At 37.8% G+C, this 19,665-nt stretch overlaps 1 protein-coding gene across 1 annotated transcript; it reads right to left on the bottom strand.

Annotated features, from left to right (window-relative positions):
- Window positions 1–135: 135 nt before the first annotated feature.
- Window positions 136–19,354, bottom strand: si:dkey-178e17.1 (tricarboxylate transport protein B, mitochondrial). Its single transcript, XM_055039036.1, has 9 exons — window positions 19,092–19,354; window positions 8,737–8,844; window positions 7,708–7,807; window positions 4,826–4,964; window positions 4,457–4,541; window positions 4,200–4,304; window positions 3,241–3,356; window positions 3,045–3,118; window positions 136–1,243 (listed from the first exon to the last, which is right to left on the bottom strand). The coding sequence occupies exons 1-9, from the start codon at window positions 19,198–19,200 to the stop codon at window positions 1,129–1,131; spliced, it is 951 nt and encodes a 316-aa protein (XP_054895011.1). The 5' UTR covers window positions 19,201–19,354; the 3' UTR covers window positions 136–1,128.
- Between the last annotated feature and the right edge of the window lie 311 nt (window positions 19,355–19,665).

Genomic DNA, 19,665 nt, shown 5'->3' with positions numbered 1-19,665 from the left:
CACTTCAGTTTCAATTTAATGAAAGGTTGCATTATTTAAAAAAAAATGTAATATGAGATTATACATTCATATATTCTGAGACAAACAATAAACAATTTGATGATTATCTTCATATCTTTTCCTGTGTTGCCATAATTCAGATGGTTTAGGCGCTGTAACTACTGCAGGTTCCAGTATTACAATTATTTTTTTTTAAAATGACTGGATTGGGATAATTCAGGTAATTCACAGTGAAACCCAACAGGTAAAATAATCTCATAAACATCTTAACAGCATTTGATAACAGAAATGCATGACACATTTAACACATTTGGCACTCTTTAACAGCAAATGATCTTGATTAAAGTCAACATTCAGCTCCTTATAAATACATTTACTTTTAATATTCAAACAAAAAGATCAACTTTAATATTTTATCTGAAATTATTTGAGTCATATATTTTTTTTACTCTAAATAAACCATTTGATTTTTGGCACATATTTAATATATAGTAAAGTATGCAGAGATACTTTTAAAAACATATTTTATGCTATACTGTATAAAAAATAACTAACATACTCCAAGTGTAAAATTACATTAATTAAAGGCCTATCTGTGTGTGTGCATGTGTTTGTGTGTGTGTGAGCGTATGCATGTGTGTTTATGCATGTAAACTTCAACCAACTGCAGAAGAGACAGAAACTTCAATAACACCTAAATTGTTGTTGTAAACATCATTAAAATAAATTTGGACAGACAGATTATGATTGGATTATGACAAAAATTAAGCAAATGCATTAAAAATGTTGTCAAAAATAAATCTTAAACCCAAAAACAAGGTTTTTCACAGTGATTTAACTAATTTTGCAATCTTTCTAAGCCATACCAGACTCTTTTTCTTTACTTTATGAGGAAGGAGTCTTGGTGTGAAAAATCTCTGCTTCTCCTCCTACTGTTCAGATGTAAGCCTCCATTCTGGTTTTTCCTTAATCCGGAGCCTCTGTTTATCTGCATTTTGACGTAGAGGTCAGCATATAACACAGATCTACATGCAGCCATTCACTCCAGTCTGTTCACAGCTGGTTTTATGATACAGAGGAGATCTGGCAAACCTCGATCTGTGCCTGCATTTCTGCACAACCAGCAGCTCAGTCTGTTTTCCAGACAGTATTCAGGACCTTCACAACCTCCTCATAGATGATAAACACAATGGCTACATCCAGACACACACGTCCAAGCCGGGGAATGGTCCCTTTGTAAAAGCTGTGGGCAGAAAAAGGCAGAAAGAAGCAAAATTACACTTTTAATCCACTTATATTTATATTCATCTCTGTGGTTTTGTTGATGCTAATATAGAATATTTTGAAAACACACATTTCAGTTTACATCAGAAGTTAAAGTACACTTGAAATAAAGCAAAATTAGCATAGAAGTAACTTCAAAGCTAAATTTAGGACCTTGCTTTAAGTCAATAATTCCTTAATATTTATTTAAAAAATTAATTGTTCCACTGACAGATTTTTTCCAATTATGATTAAAAAAAATTATTTGTTATGTAACTTATAGGCATAAATTCAAGCATCATCAATTACCACGCCTCAGCCAACCAGCACCAGTTTGTCTCTCCGCTCCAGCCAATCACCACGCAAGAGCTCCTTAAAAAGGCCAAACAACCATGGATCCACCTGCTTCAGCCGCGTTTCGACCCACCTCTTCTCCATCTTCACCCTCATCCTCTCGGCCATCTTCCAGACTCAGCACGCACGACTTTTGCTCAGCGCCAAAGAACTTTGGCTCAATAAAACTTTCTAACTGCTGCTTTTTCTCTGTGTGAGTCTCTACAGATTGAAATAAGTGAATAAGCTGCCAGTGGGACTAATACTTTTTCATTAATATTAAAGAACTGTTGATATAAAACAAGCGCCTATATATAGATTTTACTGAACAGTCACTTCTAAGTTTGCTTTAGCCTCATTTATAGAAAACTAAGATATTTGTACTAGAAAAATTCTGGGTAATATTTTGTGTTTTTGCTGTGCATTTAATTGTAAAATAAAGCTAGTGGTTGTTTTTATGCTCCTGTAGAAGCAAAACCTAGAAACCAAATGAGGTAAAAAACCAAAACTGCTAACCAGAACCCAACCAGGGTCACCATAAGGGCAATCTGGGCACATGAACAGGGGCCCTTTGCACAAAGGAGCCCTTTGTGTTAATGGTGTCTTTGTGATGGTAGAAAGAATATAAAATGGAAGCTTACAATATTTGTCAAATCGGGTTAAAAGAGGAGTTGTTTTCAGCCTGGATTTCAGAATAATTACATTTGACAATGACCCATGACTGGCTAACGAAGTGTTAACTAGTGATCAAAAATGTGAACTAGATTGGATAATGTTTAAGACAAGTGAGCAGAAGAACGTGAATTATTTTCAATGACAGGACTGTTTTATTTCTGCCACTCTTTATCATTAAAATGCAAACACATTTCTACCAAGATATCTTTTTTCATATTTAGCAATATTCCACAGTGACTGTGGTGAAATGAAAGCACTGGGTCTTCCTTCCATTATCACAGGCTGCAGTTCTTATTGTATTCAATTTTAACTTGCCTGTAACCGGAGCTGCGCTGATGGCTAATGATACATTTTCAACACTTTTTTACTATTGAATAAATGTCAATTTACTAAAAAAAAAAAAAATCAAATGAAATCAGTGTGAGAATATGCTGCAAGAAGACAAATGATTTGGAAAATTGTTATTTTCCTCACGCAAAATAACAAGAGGTGATTTAAAGGAGAGGTGATTTAAAGGAGATGTTAAGCTAAATTGTAGCTTGAAACCCAGCAGAGGAGTCACATTATGACAGGTCAGTATTGGGTTAAGAGCTAATAAACAACAAATGGCGGTAAACTCCACTGGATGGTCAGATGCATTTGGGCTTCGACATACTGTAAACTTATGATAAATCCACAAGTAATGGTTGGCCATGGTATAGTGAGTTTGAGTGCCAAAAGCTAAAAGTAAGCATAACAAACGTTATAAAACCAACAGATAACTAATTACTCACGCTGCTAGGCCTTCATATTTGAGAATCTTCAAAGCGCAGTCCAGTGTGCTTTTATATTTATGAGCTTCCAGACCCTTAAAAGACGACAGCATGATTACATGTAATAAGCACGATTTGTAGCAGTTTTCCAAAACCAAACTGAAGCAGTAGCAAAAAGCAGAGATCCTCTCTCCAGTGTGTTGCAGCCACTGTGTACCTGCATCCTTGTCTTGATGACGTCTAAGGGCGTGTTTCCAAATACACTGGCTGCCCCTGCTATTGCCCCGAATGCTCCAGTAATGAAGGGATTAATAGTTTTGTTTTGATCATCACCTAGTGGCAGAAAAAGTGAGGTAACATTCATTCACACTTGTCTATTATCTAGACAAACACATTTGATGAATTTAATATATCCATATAAAATGAAATTTCCCACATAAATACATTGACATAAATATCAATGTATTTATGTATAATTTTATGCAATGTGAAAGAAAAATTCTACAAAGATTGCAAATCTTTTCAAATCAAAAATCTTAAAAGTGTGGTGTGCATTTGTGTTCTGCCACTAAATAAATACTTTGCAATATTCCAGACGGTTTTGCACATCTAGAAACAAATCCTAGATGTTCAAACTCTGTCAGGTTTAATGAAGACCACCAGTTCTCAAATTCGTCAACTAGATTCAGGATTGAACATCCAGCAGCTAAATATGAATTCATCTAAACTGGTGGAGTTCAGGCAGTCCTCAAAGGCCAGCATCCTGCAGGTTTTACATGCAGTTCACTGCAGTTCACATGTGGACATTATTTTATAACCTAAACTTGCTCTAGATTTTTCCACAACCTTATAGTTGCCGATCTGTGTGTTCCTTGGTTTTCATGATGCTGTTTGCTTACCAAAGTTTTATCTTCACAGATTAAAGTGAAAGTGGCTGAGTACAAATATGTGAACATGGACTGTATTTTAAACCTCTGAAAACTGTTTGCAATTGTCCCTCCACTTCAAAATAATGCACTTTTTGTGTCGCTCTCTCACGTAAAATCCCAATAAAACACAATGAAGAAATTTAAAGGTGTTAGTACTTTTGCAAGGAGCCAAATTCCTCCTGCTGATGTTACTCCCATCTTCACAAATGAAATTAAACAAACACCAACAGTGTTTGTGCACACTGACCTTTGTACCAGTTCTTTAAAGACGTCATTACAAAGAAGCGAATAGCCTGGTTGGAGCCTTGTTTGAGGACCGTCGCGGTCAAACCCTGATATGTCCCTCTTAGCCCTGTTCAGGCAGAAAGACAGAGATCAACATCACTCAGCTGTACTAAGTTAATCAAAGTGATCAACACAGGTAACGTCAAGATTATTCAGCTGCTATACTCTGAGTGTCCAGCAGAGGTCAGATGAGTCACAAATATTCAACACATTTTTTACCTTGTGACCTGATAATCTCTCTCACTCCGTGGAAGAAGCCCTTGTACTGGGGTTTGGCCGAAGTCTGGTCATGAATGAATTTAACCTTGGAAGATAACAAAGGGAACCAACAGGACAGAAAATATTACTTTACAGAGAAAACACACACTTGAGGAAGTGAAAGCCGAATTAAGGTTTTGTCTATTTCACAGACAAGGGTAAAAACTTTTCAATAAAATTTGAGTTCAGGAGAATTCAATACTTTTGTTGCCTCCCAACAGATTTACCGAGTAAATCAGTCCACAGACTTTTCATGTAACCAATTATTAGACGTCTTCAGCAAACAAATTAGCTCAGTCAATAAACCATAAACCAGATTCTAATTAATACCTTGACGGTTTCCATGGGACAGACCACCAGCACGGCCTCCATGACGCCCGCACCGAGCCCACAGAGGAGGCCGCGGGTGCTGTCCAGTCGGCCGTTCTCATCCTTCGCCCGGTTACTGAGGAACTCAAACATGCCGAATCTGACAGAGAAACAGCAGTGAGCATAAAATGTTAAATTAGAAGATCACCAGCAAAATGAAGTCCTGCTTTTCCTTCGATTCCAGAAAGAAGCTGTACATGATGACAGTAGATTCATACAACTTATTTTGAGATGAGTTACATTAAAATGCAGATATTTACTAGAAAAACAATTATACTGAATGACTCATTTTACTTTGGCATCACCGCACACCAGGCGCTAAACTGGCCAACACTTGATTCCATCTCATATTTTTATAGATGACAATATGCTGAAAGTGCAAAACACGTGGAAGGGTTTTGTTTTATTGTGCTGGCTGCTGTGTCTTCATTACAGACGCTCCAATAAACCACAGCAGTTCTGCAAACAACGAGTGACCAGCAGCAGCTGCGACTGAGGCCATTCCAGACAGAAAGGTGCGGTTCCTGCATCTATGCGATCAGTGAACGTCGTGCCAGCGAGTCCGTTACGAGAAAGGTTATTTATAGATGGAAATTGAATTGTGGTGACAGCAGGACGCTGCCTGGTAGGCTTCCTGAAAGGGGAGTGGCAGGCCGAGTCTTAATAAATGCAATGTTATCCTCTCTCTCCTTCGACCGTTCACCTGCCATCGTCTTTGCTCCAGCAAAATAATTTTTTCTTTGCTGGGCTCATGTAAGCCCAATTTTATTCTCCATCTGCCTTTCTGCTGCAGTAGGTTTCTCCGCTCATTATGGCTCCACATCTGTTCGTCACGGATTCAGACGAGACGGCTTTGAGAGGCAGGTTTTCTACCGTCAGAACTTCTCTCTTTTTGCACATGAATCAATATAAACTGCTTCTTAGCATTGGAATAAATGAAGCACATGTCCACAAAAAGCTTCCTTTGATTCCACATGGTGGTAGAGCCCTTATTAACTACCTCTGTGAATCAAACGCTGTTCATTAAAGGCTGCCAGGGAGAATTATGTCGGTGTCAGGCCTGCTCTTCTGCCAATTTACTCTGCTCAGCCGTTTAACATGTGGACTACACTTTATGGTTAAAATATGACATCTTTTGGCCGACACCCGCAGTCAGAGATGAGTCAGCCCACAGCAGAGACAGAGCTGCACAATCTTCATTAAAGGGACTTCCTACAAGGTCAGTTCCTGTGTGAGAAGAGAAGGTGAAGGATGAAAACATTGCAGTGGAAGGAATGAGCCACGAATAAAAGAAGAGTATCGATATGAACGGGGGGTTAATAGGAGGAAAAAGCAAGTGGCTCGATTGGACGTCCATCTTATTCCTCCCTGGCAATCTTCCATGATGATACTGAGCTAATCAGCTAATGGGATGGAGGAGGAGGAAAGTTGGGGACACAAAGGGAGTGATAGAGAGGAGGATAAGAGAATAAGATAAAAATAGAAAGTCACATCAAGCTGTGGTTAAATGAAAACTGCCAATGTTGTCCACTAATCAAATGCTTTGCCTGCACTGTAAAACATTGAGCCGCTTTTAGTTGTGTCTACCATCTTCTACTCTTCAAGTGAAACAAATGTAGTGAGTTTTAGGTTTTTAACTTAAGTTTTTTTATTAATTTTGTCAAACCAATTTTTAGGTTAGGACTTAAAAAAACTGAAAGAAGGAAAAGACAGGAGTCTGCTCCACAAAGAAGAAGAAACTGGATGGACAATGGACAGAAAAACTTAACATCCAACTTGATTTGTTTCCTCAGAGAAAATTTTCCTTCAAGTTGACAAAAACACAACCCCAGCTCCCTCTGTAAATGATGCTGAAAGCTGACAGACACATGTGAATTTACACACACCCAAAAGCACACACCCTCCCTGCTAATACACACAAACACAGCAGAGTCTCAATCTCTGTAGCCCCATTGAGACTCTGTCTGAGTTTGAATGGCATCTTTGCTTCGCCTGACTGGGCCTGTCTCTCTATCATACAGACACACTCTACCCTCCAGCACACACACACACACACCCCCCCCCCCCCCCACACACACACACACACACATGCCGACAGTGAAAGAATGAGAGGAACCGAGTGAAAAAATGAAACAAAAAGCAACAACAAAAGCAGCCAGCTTTGGTTTGTGACGTATGTGTGTGCGTGCACGTGTGTGTGTGCGTGCATGCGTGTGTGTGTGTGTGTGTGTGTGTGTGTGTGTGTGTGTGTATACCAGGTTTTCATATCCTTTTGGGAACCTATTTCTGTCTACAATGTAGTGTTATGAGGTAAATTTTTGTTTTTGTGTAAGTGATTAGGTCTGTTAAGGTAAGCTTTAGGTATGTGATAGTTAGGGTTGGGTTAGGATTATGGTAAGGGTTAGGCTGTAGAAATTAATGTGAAGTCCCCACAAGAGATGAAAACACACACGTGTGTGCGTCCCTGCTTGCACAAGAGGTACTGTGTGCACATTTGTCTGTAGATAAATGTCAGTGGTGGGAAAAAAATAACATAATTACTGTATACTGAGCGCTAGTGTGGCATTTGTGCCAAGCCTTTGGGTAATGGGCTGGAATAATTGGACTGCATGAGTTAGAAGTTTCAGCTGGGAAACCATCACAGCTTAACTGGTTTTGTTTTAATCAGCATTTGTTCACCTTGTGAATTTAAGCTGAAGGTTTTATATATAATTATACAAAACCTGTGGTTGGTATTATAAATGCAAATTTTAAAACATTCTCTAATTTGCAAGGCAAACTCTTAAAATTGATTAAGCATTAGCCTTTTCAATATATTTGTTACTCTTCATTGTTTCACTCACCTGACTGCAGATTTGGGTATGGATCCATACAGCAGTGAGCTGAGTCCTCTGTAAAGTCCTTTAACACCGTGACTCTGCACTGTCTGCTTCACACAATCACCTGGAAAGAGACAGACGTTCAAATAAATTAAGAGAATAAAGCAGCTTTCTACTTAACGTCCTTATTCATAGGAACCAGCCTGAGCTGTAGCACAGAATGCTACTGCAGGAAGCTAGTAAAGCTGCTTACATCAGATTTAGATTCATAAAATCCATGGGAATCACAAAAAATGCCTAAAAAGACATTTTTGATATAATATTATTGACTCTACATCAGGAGTCTTCAAATTCAGTGTTGGACCAGAGACACAGTGAAGACCCATGCTCTTATGTGTCCAAAGTCTCATCACCTGTTTAACCTGTTTCTCTTCTTAAATCTATGTCTCTCAGCTCCAAGATTAAATACAGATCAATTTGCCCTTAGACATCAGTTCAACTGCAAATCTCATTTCAAAAACTAAGGGAGCAAATTTTTATGACCTGTATTTTAATTTTGCCTCCTGGCATCCAAGGAGATGTTTTTATGGTAAGATTATTGCTTGTTGCCAGGCAGCAACCTTTCTCCTGGATAATTATTGTTCTCAGCAGTTTTCCGTATTGGTTTTGCTGATTATCTTCCTTTAAAATTGTGAATTAAAAACCACCACATGAAAGTCAGTGTTAGCACAAATTATTTGTATCCAATGAAACCAAAAGTTTTCCTTTCGACACTAGTCCAGAAATCTGTGTGGTTTCACAAAACCGACAAGCAAGAAAAGCAACAGCTGTGTGGAGTGCTAATTAGCATCATCTTCAATCCTCAGAGTCCCAGCAGACATCAGCAGATCCTGGCTGTGTTTGTGTGCGATGCGAGGCAACCATAACGAGCACTGAGCTCTTCAGCCGCATAAACGAGCCTGGTGACGGCTCTCCAGAAACGGTGAGGCACCTGAAGATGTCGGGTAATTAGATAATAAGCGCCAGAGAAAGAAAATAAGATGGGGTGGATACCTATTCCTCTGTATTTTGGTGGGTTGGCCTTCTCGTCCAGTTGTAGCTGCGTTTTCACGTACTCTGTGGGGAAAGTGATGCAGATCTCTATGCCACCGGCGATTCCACCTGGGAATAAAGACAATAAGAGTAAATACTGCACTGACCACAAAATACAAATAGCTAGCCGAAACCTGAAAATAAAAGTGTTGCTGTTTCCTTACTGCCATGTGAATGTATTGTTCTACAGCTTATTGTTTAATAACCAATTATTGTACGATAAATTTTAAAAAATGTCAGTAATTTAAATTCTGATGATTAATATTTTTCGAAAGACAATTTTGTTTGCAGGGACATCATAATCCATTTTAATCATGGTTTTATTATAAATGGTTTTTATTTCAGTTTTATTTATTGTTCTTTGTTGATGTGTTTTTACTTTGTTTATTTAAAATATCTTCCGGTTTCAGGATAACTTGTTAAAATAAAGTTTATTGGTTTTAAGAGGGTAAACTTGCACTGTTATGCCATCAGTCATTTTTTGCAGAAAAAAATTATTGTGAATGAATACTTTTCTGTCTGGATCTTTTTCCTGGCATGTTGGATGCTACCTTAACCAAGCATTACTCAGCCCCCCCCATGAATTACATCATGGATCATTACAGTGACGCCACAAATAGCTTTTAGTCCATAAACATTAAAAGCTCCACTGCAGAGGGAGAAAAAGTAATGAGGTCGCCAAAGATGAATCATCTGCTCCTGCAATGGCTCAACTGGACCAAAAGAATAAGAAGGAAAGTCATAAGAGGACCATAAAGCTCGCTGGAAAAAATAGGAATAAGAAAATAAATGTGTGTAGCAGCAGCAAGGTTCAGTCAGAAACCAGCCTCAGCGGGGATGAGTCACATCGGAAGGAGGGACAGAAAACGAAGGTTGGTATTAATTAAATTATCCTCTCAGCCGGTGGGGAGGGTCTCCATTACCCAGGCCAAGAGCCTCCATTAAGTCAATGACACAAAAATGCACTCTAAGAGAGAAACACACTTATTGTCTTCTTGAACATCATGCATTACAACCAGTTACACTTTTTCAAGCTGATAAAAAGATTATATTTTGATTATTTAAATCAACTAATGTGTAAACCTGATCAGTCTGGAGTTTGCTACGTCATGAATTTATTAATGTCCTATAATGTGAGTTGAAATTCTATTCCAAGCTAAGCACTCATCCTGTGTCTCACAGTCTTTTATTGCTTTATTTAAATTCTGGACAGATACCGCAACGTGTCAGGTTGCATGATTGATAGAATAATGAGTCAGAATAAATTTAGGACCAATCAGACCTCAAACTACTGTGTGTTATGAATGAAAATCTAAAACCACTACGAGATTACAATGACAGAATATTTTCTCAAGCTCACTAATCACTTTTGATTTGTCTCAGCTTTGAATGCAGCAGAACATGAAAGAATTGCAAGATTTCTCACATCAAAGCATTTATTGCTAACCTTTAATTTTTTCAAACTTAACTCTAAAAGTGGAGGCGACAACCAAGTTCATGTTGGTTCATGACCTGCTGCTCTCGATCTCAGACCTTCTGACTCATGTATCTCTGCTACTGACCTGATTACTCTGACAGATCGTTTTTGGTGACGTCTCCTCGTCCCAAACATTTCCTCCTACACAGCAAATACTCTCTATCTTTGCTGTTTGTTATCTTCTTTGGGCGAAAAGTGTGGCAGTGACAGAAAAAATGAGTGGACCAACTCTCAGGCGGCAGCACACACAAACATGATCAATCCTCATCAGATGTGCAGCATCTGTAATGCAGCCTGTCTGTCCACCAGTTCATTTTGCAGCCTGCATCCAGCACGGATTCACACACACACGTATCTACCTACATGTTTACAGGTGACAGTCTGATGAGTCTTGTGTATCTGCCAAATGTAGGTTACACAAGAAAAAATGGCCATTAATCTTTATCTGCAGACTCGCTTCCCTCTCCTAATAAATTCTCTATTTTCTTTCCTTCAGCAGTATCTTCCCTCACCTCTCCTGTTTCTCAGGTTTCCCAACATAATGCCTTGAAAATCAATACATCAACACAAACCTTTGACACTTGCTCTTACAGAAGAAAGAAATTGCAACTACAATGTGGAGAAATCCAGAGGTGCTGAGAAATATTACAGCACCTCTGACGAGTCTGAGGTGCTTCGCAGACACTTTTAAAGCTGAAATATCCACAGACTGAGTGTATTTTACATCAATCTGACACACACTGAAGGTAATGCAGTCACTCTGACCAGACAGAGAAAATTAACAACTTAATCAAACCCCTACTCTTCACAACTGGGCCTGGGCTCATGCTACAGACAGACACTTCCAAACATACGTGAAAAACTATATGAAATGCTTTAATGCATGAGCATAGAGCGTCTAATTTTAAGATCCGATCCATTAATTCTCTCCTGGATTCATATGAAAACATGTTCATGAAACTAGCAACAGCAGAGTTGGATGCATAAACAATGTAGATTTTTTGAAAGGCTCCATCTGCTGTCATTAAAAAAAATTAAGTTAAAAACTGAAAAAAGAAAAATTAAACAAAAGAAGTTTTGGTTTTGTTTATACCAACATTTTCCAGGTACAAAAAAATCCATGTTTAACATTTTTTACCCAACTGGACAAGTGATTAGTACGGTTCAATAATTTACCAATCGTCTACCATCAGAAAATGTGATAAAGTATCTCCAATAAATAAGGCAAGACATGAATCTAATTTATACACCACAGAATAAAAGCAACCATCGTTGCCTGAAAGTGTTTCACAAGATTAGAAATTTAATAATCCATAACAAATAACAGTAATAGAGGACAGAAAACAACAATCACAACCACAATTAATGTTAAACATGGGGTAACTTAAAGTCTGAAAATAATCCAAATTTAATAATTTGCAATGTGTGTCATGTTTTATATTTTTTTATATTTATCATAATTTATCCAAAATACTTATCTCCCAATAGAAAGCAGAGGGGCCTGTTGTTTCTCATAGAAATAGTGAGACAATATTGAAACATTAATATTATAACATGGTTTTAACAAAAAAAATTAATTATTGACTCAGTAAATACAATATTGAATTAAACTGAGACAAGGGTAATGATTAAATAAGTTTTAACTTCTTCCTACTCGTTTTCAAACAAAAGAGTCGTGGTAAATAAATTATTTTGTTCTTGGTTTGCTTGTCTTGTTTTTAAAAACCCTGTTTGAGAATAAAGAAATCAAATCAGATTAAACAAAATGGAATAATTTGCTAAACGGACATAAAGAAGTTGGTTGAAGGGAAGAACGTATCATTTGATGTTTCAAAAATGGAGGTTCAAATTAGCAAACTTCTGCTATTTCATTTTAAATCACCATTCAAAATAATTTCATCAACGGAAACAGGAACAAATATATGACAAGTTAAAAGCCAGTTCTTTGCAGAACAGAGAGAAGCGAAGCAAAGTTGAGCCAACATGCATCCAGCTGAAATCCTGCTCTCCCTGATGCTGAATCACTAATGAGCCTCGGACACATCTGTCCCACTATCAACTTTCCCTTTTCATCGGGATATAATGACAACCAAGCATTGAACAGAAGTCAAGCTCCAAATCCTTCAATATTTATTTTTCTGTGGAGCATGACAGAAAAGGGTTTTACTTTGCAAAGCTCACATAAAAAGAAAAGACCAAAAACTGGTCTGTTTGTAGGCGAGATAGGCAAGGCGTCAGTTTTGCAGGAGAATTGAATATTAATCCTGATCATCTTCTATGTCATAAAAATCTCCAGAGGGAGAAATACAGCAGAGGAGGTCAGAGGGAAACTTGTTGTTTTGTCCACATTTCCAGTCCAAAGGAGCTGAGAGTGTAGCCAAAGGAATGATGCACTTCAAACATCAGGTCTCCTGTTTGCCGTCTGCAAAGATGAAAAGAATTATTCATCTGACGCCTGGCCTTTCAGGCTTTCTCTGTCCTGAACAACACTCTCTAATTCAGCTGCTGACGCCTAATTACAGGCAGGATGTTGATTAATTTTACATGGAAACTGCTTAAACTGCTTACAGCCCTGCAGCATGGAGGAAACGGGCTGATTTACAAGAGGAGGACAGATAAAGGTCCGGTTGTTTAGACCGTCTGTGCAACTAGAGATACTGCTGTAGGCTTTATACTGGGACGGGATGAAACACTGTTGTTTTACATGAACAGTATTTATGCACCTTGTTAAGTCAGTGGTAACTCACAGCCTGTTCTGGTTGCACACAGACTTTCTAATTATGAGTTTGTGTAAACAACTAAAATTAAACTGGCATCGAAGTTTCATCTAAGAGGCGTTGTGTATTATTTTACTACTTTAAATGTTTTAATTTGTTGCTGAATGTAGTGATCACTATATTTTGCATTTTGATGATTAAAGGTTTGCCAAATTACTCCAAAACACTCTCGCTGTAGCTTCTCCAACTTGAGACCCTAAAAACCAAAATTTTTATCATTACTTTCAAACTATTATAAAAATACTGTTTTCTGAACATTTAGTTGTTCCAGAAAACATTTGTGGTAAAACAAAGTATAAAGCAATATTTACCTTTTTTTCTGCAGAGGGGATTTTTGGATTAAGTTAAAAAAAATTTTGGCACTTCTGCATCAAAGGTAATGTCTGATTATAAATGTTATTCATCTTGACTGAAATTTTTGTTATCAATATTTACTGAAGCATTTAAATCATGATAGGATCATTTTCCTGGAAAGAAGAATAAAAACTAAGCTTTAACTTTGCTATTTTAACCTCAGTGTTCATGAGACACATTCTCCCAATAAAATTAAATAAACGTTTTTACAGGCTTCTCTCAAATCTCCATTACTAAAAATAGCCAGTTTGTCTGAGCACTGATGCAGCACACTTATCAATTTGATTAAATTACCAAAACTATGTCTAACCCACTCCAACAGGAAGAAAATGATCTATGTGGCCTTTTTCCACAGAGACAGGTTTCCCCCACAGGACTGCGAGCTGCAGACGACAGAGAAAATAGGATTTGTCACCTTTAAAAGATTGTTGATGGAGACCATTTTTCAAATCTAAAGTGTTATTTTCTTAACAGGGAAAGGTAATAACTCAAAATTGAATTCTCTTCTGTGATTACTTAGGTTTCAGGGTAGAACAAATATTTATCAATCATCAGGTTTCACAGCGTTAATTTAATCCTGGTGAAGTGCATTTCTAATACTTAGACTTGTCACATTATTGCTGGAATATCAAGTCAAATCTTCATCACACATCATCTGTGTCAAATCCAAAAAATATTTTAAAAAATGTTCCTGTTTTTTTTAAATCCTATTTCAAGCTATTGGAGTGTCTAAATGTGCTGTACTGTTATCAAATGATTTTGTAATTCACTACATTTATAAAAAGAAACGTTTTGAGTCAATTCAGGATTCTTCTTCTATATCGGATCGGTATCAGGCGACACTAAACCACAGATATCTGTATCGGTATCGGAAGTGAAAGAAGTGGATCGGAGCATCGCCAGATGAAAGTACAGAAAACTGTTGATTGTTGCTTGGTATGGTGGAAGAAAATCATGCTGTGGGCCTCAGACTGAAAAACTCTTAGTGGATGATTTAAAATACTGGGAATAAATTTTTAAAAATGAAAAAAAACTAATGCCCTCAGTTGGAAAACCAATAATGGGTCGACACCAAGTTTTCAGCACAATAAAGGTTCTGCTACCAGTCATTTTTTTTAAAACACCATTTCTTTACATGAGATTTTCTCAAAATAAATAAATCTACTCAGCTTACATGTTAAAATCCAAAACCTAAGCAAGTTCATTCGAGTCTTTATCTTAACCAGGGTTCTTACTAAATGTGACCAGCGCTGTATATCTGCAGGTACATCAGACCAACATCTAGCTGACAGGCTGGAGGAGGTGAAGGGGGCTGGACGGGAGACGGCTCAGTGATTTATTAGCTCGCCTCCCGGTGCCGGTGCTCAACAAGCAGCAGGGACAGCGCAGGGGGAGTGGACTCTGTTTGAGCCGCCTGTGACGTGGGGAAACGGGTAATAAGCCAGAGTTTGACGAGCCCTCTGAGCCTGAGATGAGACAACCACTCTGAAAACCTGACCGGCTGGCCTCAGGCTACAGAGACAGAGAGAGAAAGAGAGTGAAATCTATGAGGGGGGGAAAGTGTGACAAAAGCATCAAATATTCCAGAAATTTGTTTTAAAAATAAAAGTCTTCCTCTCAGCGATCTTTCATGTGAAAAGCTACAACTAGAATCCCTCAGGCTTCCTATGGACAAAAACTCTCTTTTCCTTCCCTCAGCTTCCGCCACCATCACTGGATGTCAAGACAAACCAATAGAAGCAGAAAGAGCTTTAAAAAAAACGGAGCATCCCTCCTCCCAACCATTAACTGAGTGGCTTCTTTAATCCATTAAGATCTGACCTTCTATCTCCACTTGCTTTGTCTTCGTAGAGCTGCAGGGAACGTACAAGTAGCTCGTTTTGTCTGCAGAGAAATGCTGCCAACAAATATACACACCAGGCATGGTGCGAACTAGATTCCCTAGAATGGGAAAATACTTTTTTTCTTCTGGTTGTATAAACTATCCATCAGTTTTCCTGTTGATGATATCTCAACCTAGTGACACACTTTTACTCCCAAGCAATTGTATCTTTCCAAAAAGGTTCAGTTGCAGCGTTCCTGTACTGAAACAAAAAACTCATGACCACGACTTGCTATAACTAATTAGTTCCCACAAGCTACTAATTCATGGTCACTATTTACTTATTTTATTTCTCCCATGTCTCCATTCGGGCTCCATATGAAGACAAGCTGCTGCTGTGAAACTTGACAGGCAGGCCCGACCCGACCTTACTGGAACAGGGATCACCACCGGGCCACAACCAGTCAGTCAGGCTGCGCCGGACTGACGGCGGAAAGCCTCTGCATGGCAAATAAGTTTGCCTTATTCAGCCTGAAACCTGACGATGAGGGACAAATCTGCTGCAAACAGCAGCTTTTCATTAATAGAGCCCAAACATTTATTCATCTTTTAAAACAATTAGACAATCACAAAAATATGGAGAAAAGACAAAACATGTACAGAACCCTCTGTCATTTCTGACATGCAGTTTAGTTATAAATGCTCAACTTTGAAAGCCAGGAGTATCTAGAAACTAAATCCTATTGTCCTAAGCATGAATATGAAATGACATGCAGGCCAATTAATCTTAGTCATAATTGAAACCTGAAAGACAAGAACACATGACATTCCAGCAGCAGCTGTGTGTTGATCAGGAAATTACTCGTCCAAACTTGCCTAGTCTTAAACTAAATCTTCATTTTTTGAAGCAGTTTACAACTTTGGTGACTTTAGTTTGTTTACAATTTCAGAAAACAGCAGGATAGTGACTTAGTGACTTGTTTTTTATTTTTGACCACAGATCCAATTCCACCTGAACTTAAAGCTCCCAAGAGACCAAACAGGAAGTGAAATTGAGCTTTTTGATTCCCTAAGAAACCAAAATATTGATCAATAAAATCATGCTAATCAATGAGTGATGTGGAAATATAAAGCATCTAAATTCAATATAAATCTATGTTAAGCAGTTTTGCCATTAGACTTTTATCATTTTAAAAGCTGAAAATGAAAGAAAAATATCTTAAAAATAAAGTCTAGACATATTCCTACTAGTCATTTTCCTTTTATTGTATTTGTCCAGAACTTAACGCTGACAAAAGCAAACTTTTACTTTTCAAAAACTGCATAAGAATGCATGAGACTGGACATGGCTACATGTTGCTTCCTACTGAAACCTGCATTATCGTCACTCAACTGCCTGCAGGAGACAAACTCACCCAACAGGTTTCAGGATTACCAGTTATCTGTTGGTAAACTCCTGAAACATTGTTAGAAAATTATTACCCTGCAGATGCTTCTGTATGTTCAGCGGATTTTCTTAAGCAAGTTTGCAACAGTTTGAATTACAGAAAACGAAAATAAAAAATATCTCCTTACCACCAGTTTCTGCACACAGATGGTAAGCTGGATGAAATGAGGCTGATTATTTCTGGTCACAGAAATAATGTGAAAACTAGCAGACAAGATGTTTTACTAAATTGTTATTATTATTATTTTGTTTGGGTGTATTGTCATCTTTGGCTCTTTAGTTGCAAGAACCTTATATTGGCTCAAGCCCTTTTGTTTCAGGTTTAAATATTCTACATTTTTCTTAGTTTTACGTGCATGCAAGCTTTGATGATAATTATTTATGACATTATTGTCTCAGAGGAAATGAGTGCGATACGTCCTGTTTGGAGCCAAGATGAGTTGTTTTTGTTTTCAATCAGAAGAAATTCATTCAGGAATATGAAAGATTGAGAAAGTGACGTTTGGCAGAGCGGAGCTGAAATCAGCGGAGCGCTGCCAAACTCAGCATGAAGCCTTGATAAAGAGGAACCTCAGAGAGGTTCTTCATCAGCTGGAGCTGCTGCAGCCTGATCATCATCATCATCATCATCGCACATGGAGGTCGGCAGCAGGAACAGGGGAGGAGCACACAGGGCTCTGAACTGATTAATTACAGATACAACTTTAAAAATACAACCGGGGTAGCGCTGAATGATAACAGCTGATGTAATTCATTTATTTGATTAGCTAAAGTACTTGGAGTTCTTTTTAATACCATTTGATTAAATCTTTGTCTTTAAAATCAGTTCTTGTGGCTTATTGATGATAAATATTGTTGATAGAACTATTTTAGATATGATTTATAAGTTACAAAGATGTATTCTGAAATTGACAAAGCAAAAAAATTGACTGAAACAATATATCCAAATATATCCGACGCAATAAGCAATTAATCGCATGATAAATTAAAATGAGATCAATAATTTCTATCCTGATTATTAATATTTTCTGAAGGGTCATTTTGTTTACAGAGACTTTATGACCTATTTCTTTTATGGTTTTGGTTGTTGTGTTTTTTTATTTCCATTTTATCTCTCGTTTTTTGTTGCCATGTTGTATTTTGGATAATTAAAACATTCCAGATTCAAGTGTTAAGTGTTCTTTTGTCATTTAAATTTATCACAGGACGAAAGTAGCTGAGCTGTTAATTAAGAGTCATTTTCAACGAGCAACATTTTCAATTTGGGCTGGAAAAGAACTGTGACTTCTTCTTTTCTTTTTTAAATCAGCTGATATATCTTTAAATGTATCATCTAGCCTATGTTTACAACACACTAACCAATATCTGGTTAGTGTGAATATTAAATATGTGTATATAATCTGGTATTGTACAGACAAAACTGATTTATTGATCAAATAATATTTGAAAACAGCTATAATTTTGAAAGCACTACTTCTAGATAGGGCCACATAAAAACTTCTGGTGGGCCAGATTTGGCCCATGTGCCTTAAGTTTGGTACTCGTGAGTTAAACTGGCAGATGCAGTGGTCAGATGATATAAAAATGGAAATGTTATGGCTCATATGCGAAACGCTATACATGGTACATATCCGTGGGGTGAAACACAGTGGTGGCTGAATCATGATGTGGGAATGCTTTACACCAAAGGGGCCAGGGAAACCGAGCAAAGTGAACAAACGGAGCAATGATCTAATCCTGGATAAACATGTGGTAACAGCTGCATAGGACTTCAGACCCGGGTGGAGGTTCACCTGCAACCCTAAACATGCAGCCAGAGCTTTAGATCAAATGGTGTTCATGTGTTAGAATGGTCCAATCAAAGTCCAGACCTCAGTCTGAGAATCTGTTGCAAGACTTTAAAATCTATATTCAGACAGCCTCCATCTAATTTGACTCCACTTGAGCTTTTTCAGCTGCTTTATGCATGAATTATGTATCCTGAGACAAAATATCTCTAAAGTTAAAATAACAGAGACAATAAAATGCAGTTCTGCCATCGCAAATATTCACTACTTTACGTTTATTGTTTAAAATCCCACATTTTGTGGTTGTAACGTGGAAAATGTAAAAGTTCAAGTTTTTTTTTTTTTTTTACTCTATATAAAATCTTGGTTTCCCCCAAAAGGTCCTCAAGAAAAAGCACATAAGAAATATTTGTGACTTTTCTTGGAAATACAACTTTCTGCTTAGTTTTTACGCCGCTTTTTTAAACCAAGTTAAATTACATTCCTTGCATGATTTTCACACTGAACCACTCAGTCGGGCTTAAATCAAAGTACCTAAAAACTGTGCTCTCCTTTTCTACGACTGTAACTTTTTTCTGTGAGCTGTAAAACCTCTGGCATTCAACTGAACAAACCCTTTCTCCCCCTGTGTGGCAGATCGCCATGAACTCACCTGCCAGAATTGCTTTTCCAGGATGAGTGAGTTTCGCTCTTGCCGGAGCCGCTGCCGCCAGACACCGCGGTCTGCAGAAGGGGCTGAAAAATGCGCCTTTATCCTGCATGATTAGACAATAAAATCTAAAAAAGATTTTGAAAAAATACTTGCAGATCTAAGGATGGAGTTGTTGTTGTTTTGGGGTTTTTTTCCTGGACAAACCAGATTTTTCTCTTCTATTTTTTCCTGTGAGTGAGGAAAAGCGCGCTGTGGCTGGTGCGCTCCCGGGCTGCAGGTGATCTGAGCTGCGCCCGGAGAATCCCGGATATCAGGAGTGACAGTGGGCGGATACAGTCCAGGAAGTTGGCACCGACTATTTTCAATATCTGTTGATCGCCACCGTGGAAATATCCTCCCTGGAAGGTTGTGCGTAATCCTCATCGGAAGTAACGATGGATAAATATTTAGTTTTATGTGTTAATGAACATCCATGAACTTCAGAAGCAGGACAAGAGGATTTAGTGGCTTCCTTTCTGGAAGGGACAATGATAATAATAATAATAATAAAAATTTTAAAAAGGGTGGGGCTCAG

The sequence above is a fragment of the Poeciliopsis prolifica genome, unplaced genomic scaffold (assembly GCF_027474105.1).
Source record: "Poeciliopsis prolifica strain line A6 unplaced genomic scaffold, Auburn_PproV2 SCAFFOLD014, whole genome shotgun sequence".
Taxonomy (NCBI): Eukaryota; Metazoa; Chordata; class Actinopteri; order Cyprinodontiformes; family Poeciliidae; genus Poeciliopsis; species Poeciliopsis prolifica.
Note: the sequence above shows the minus strand (reverse complement) of the source record. Positions and strands in the feature narration are given on the sequence as shown.

Bases quoted from the DNA above. Each gene is read 5' to 3' on its own strand.
- si:dkey-178e17.1 (XM_055039036.1), bottom strand. From the start codon at position 19,200: ATGCAGGATAAAGGCGCATTTTTCAGCCCCTTCTGCAGACCGCGGTGT. The intron at 4,542-4,825 runs GTATTAATTAGA...TTATCTTCCAAG, and splicing joins GTCCCATGGAAACCGTCAAG to GTTAAATTCATTCATGACCA. The intron at 3,357-4,199 runs GTCAGTGTGCAC...TTCTGCCACTAG, and splicing joins TTTAAAGAACTGGTACAAAG to GTGATGATCAAAACAAAACT.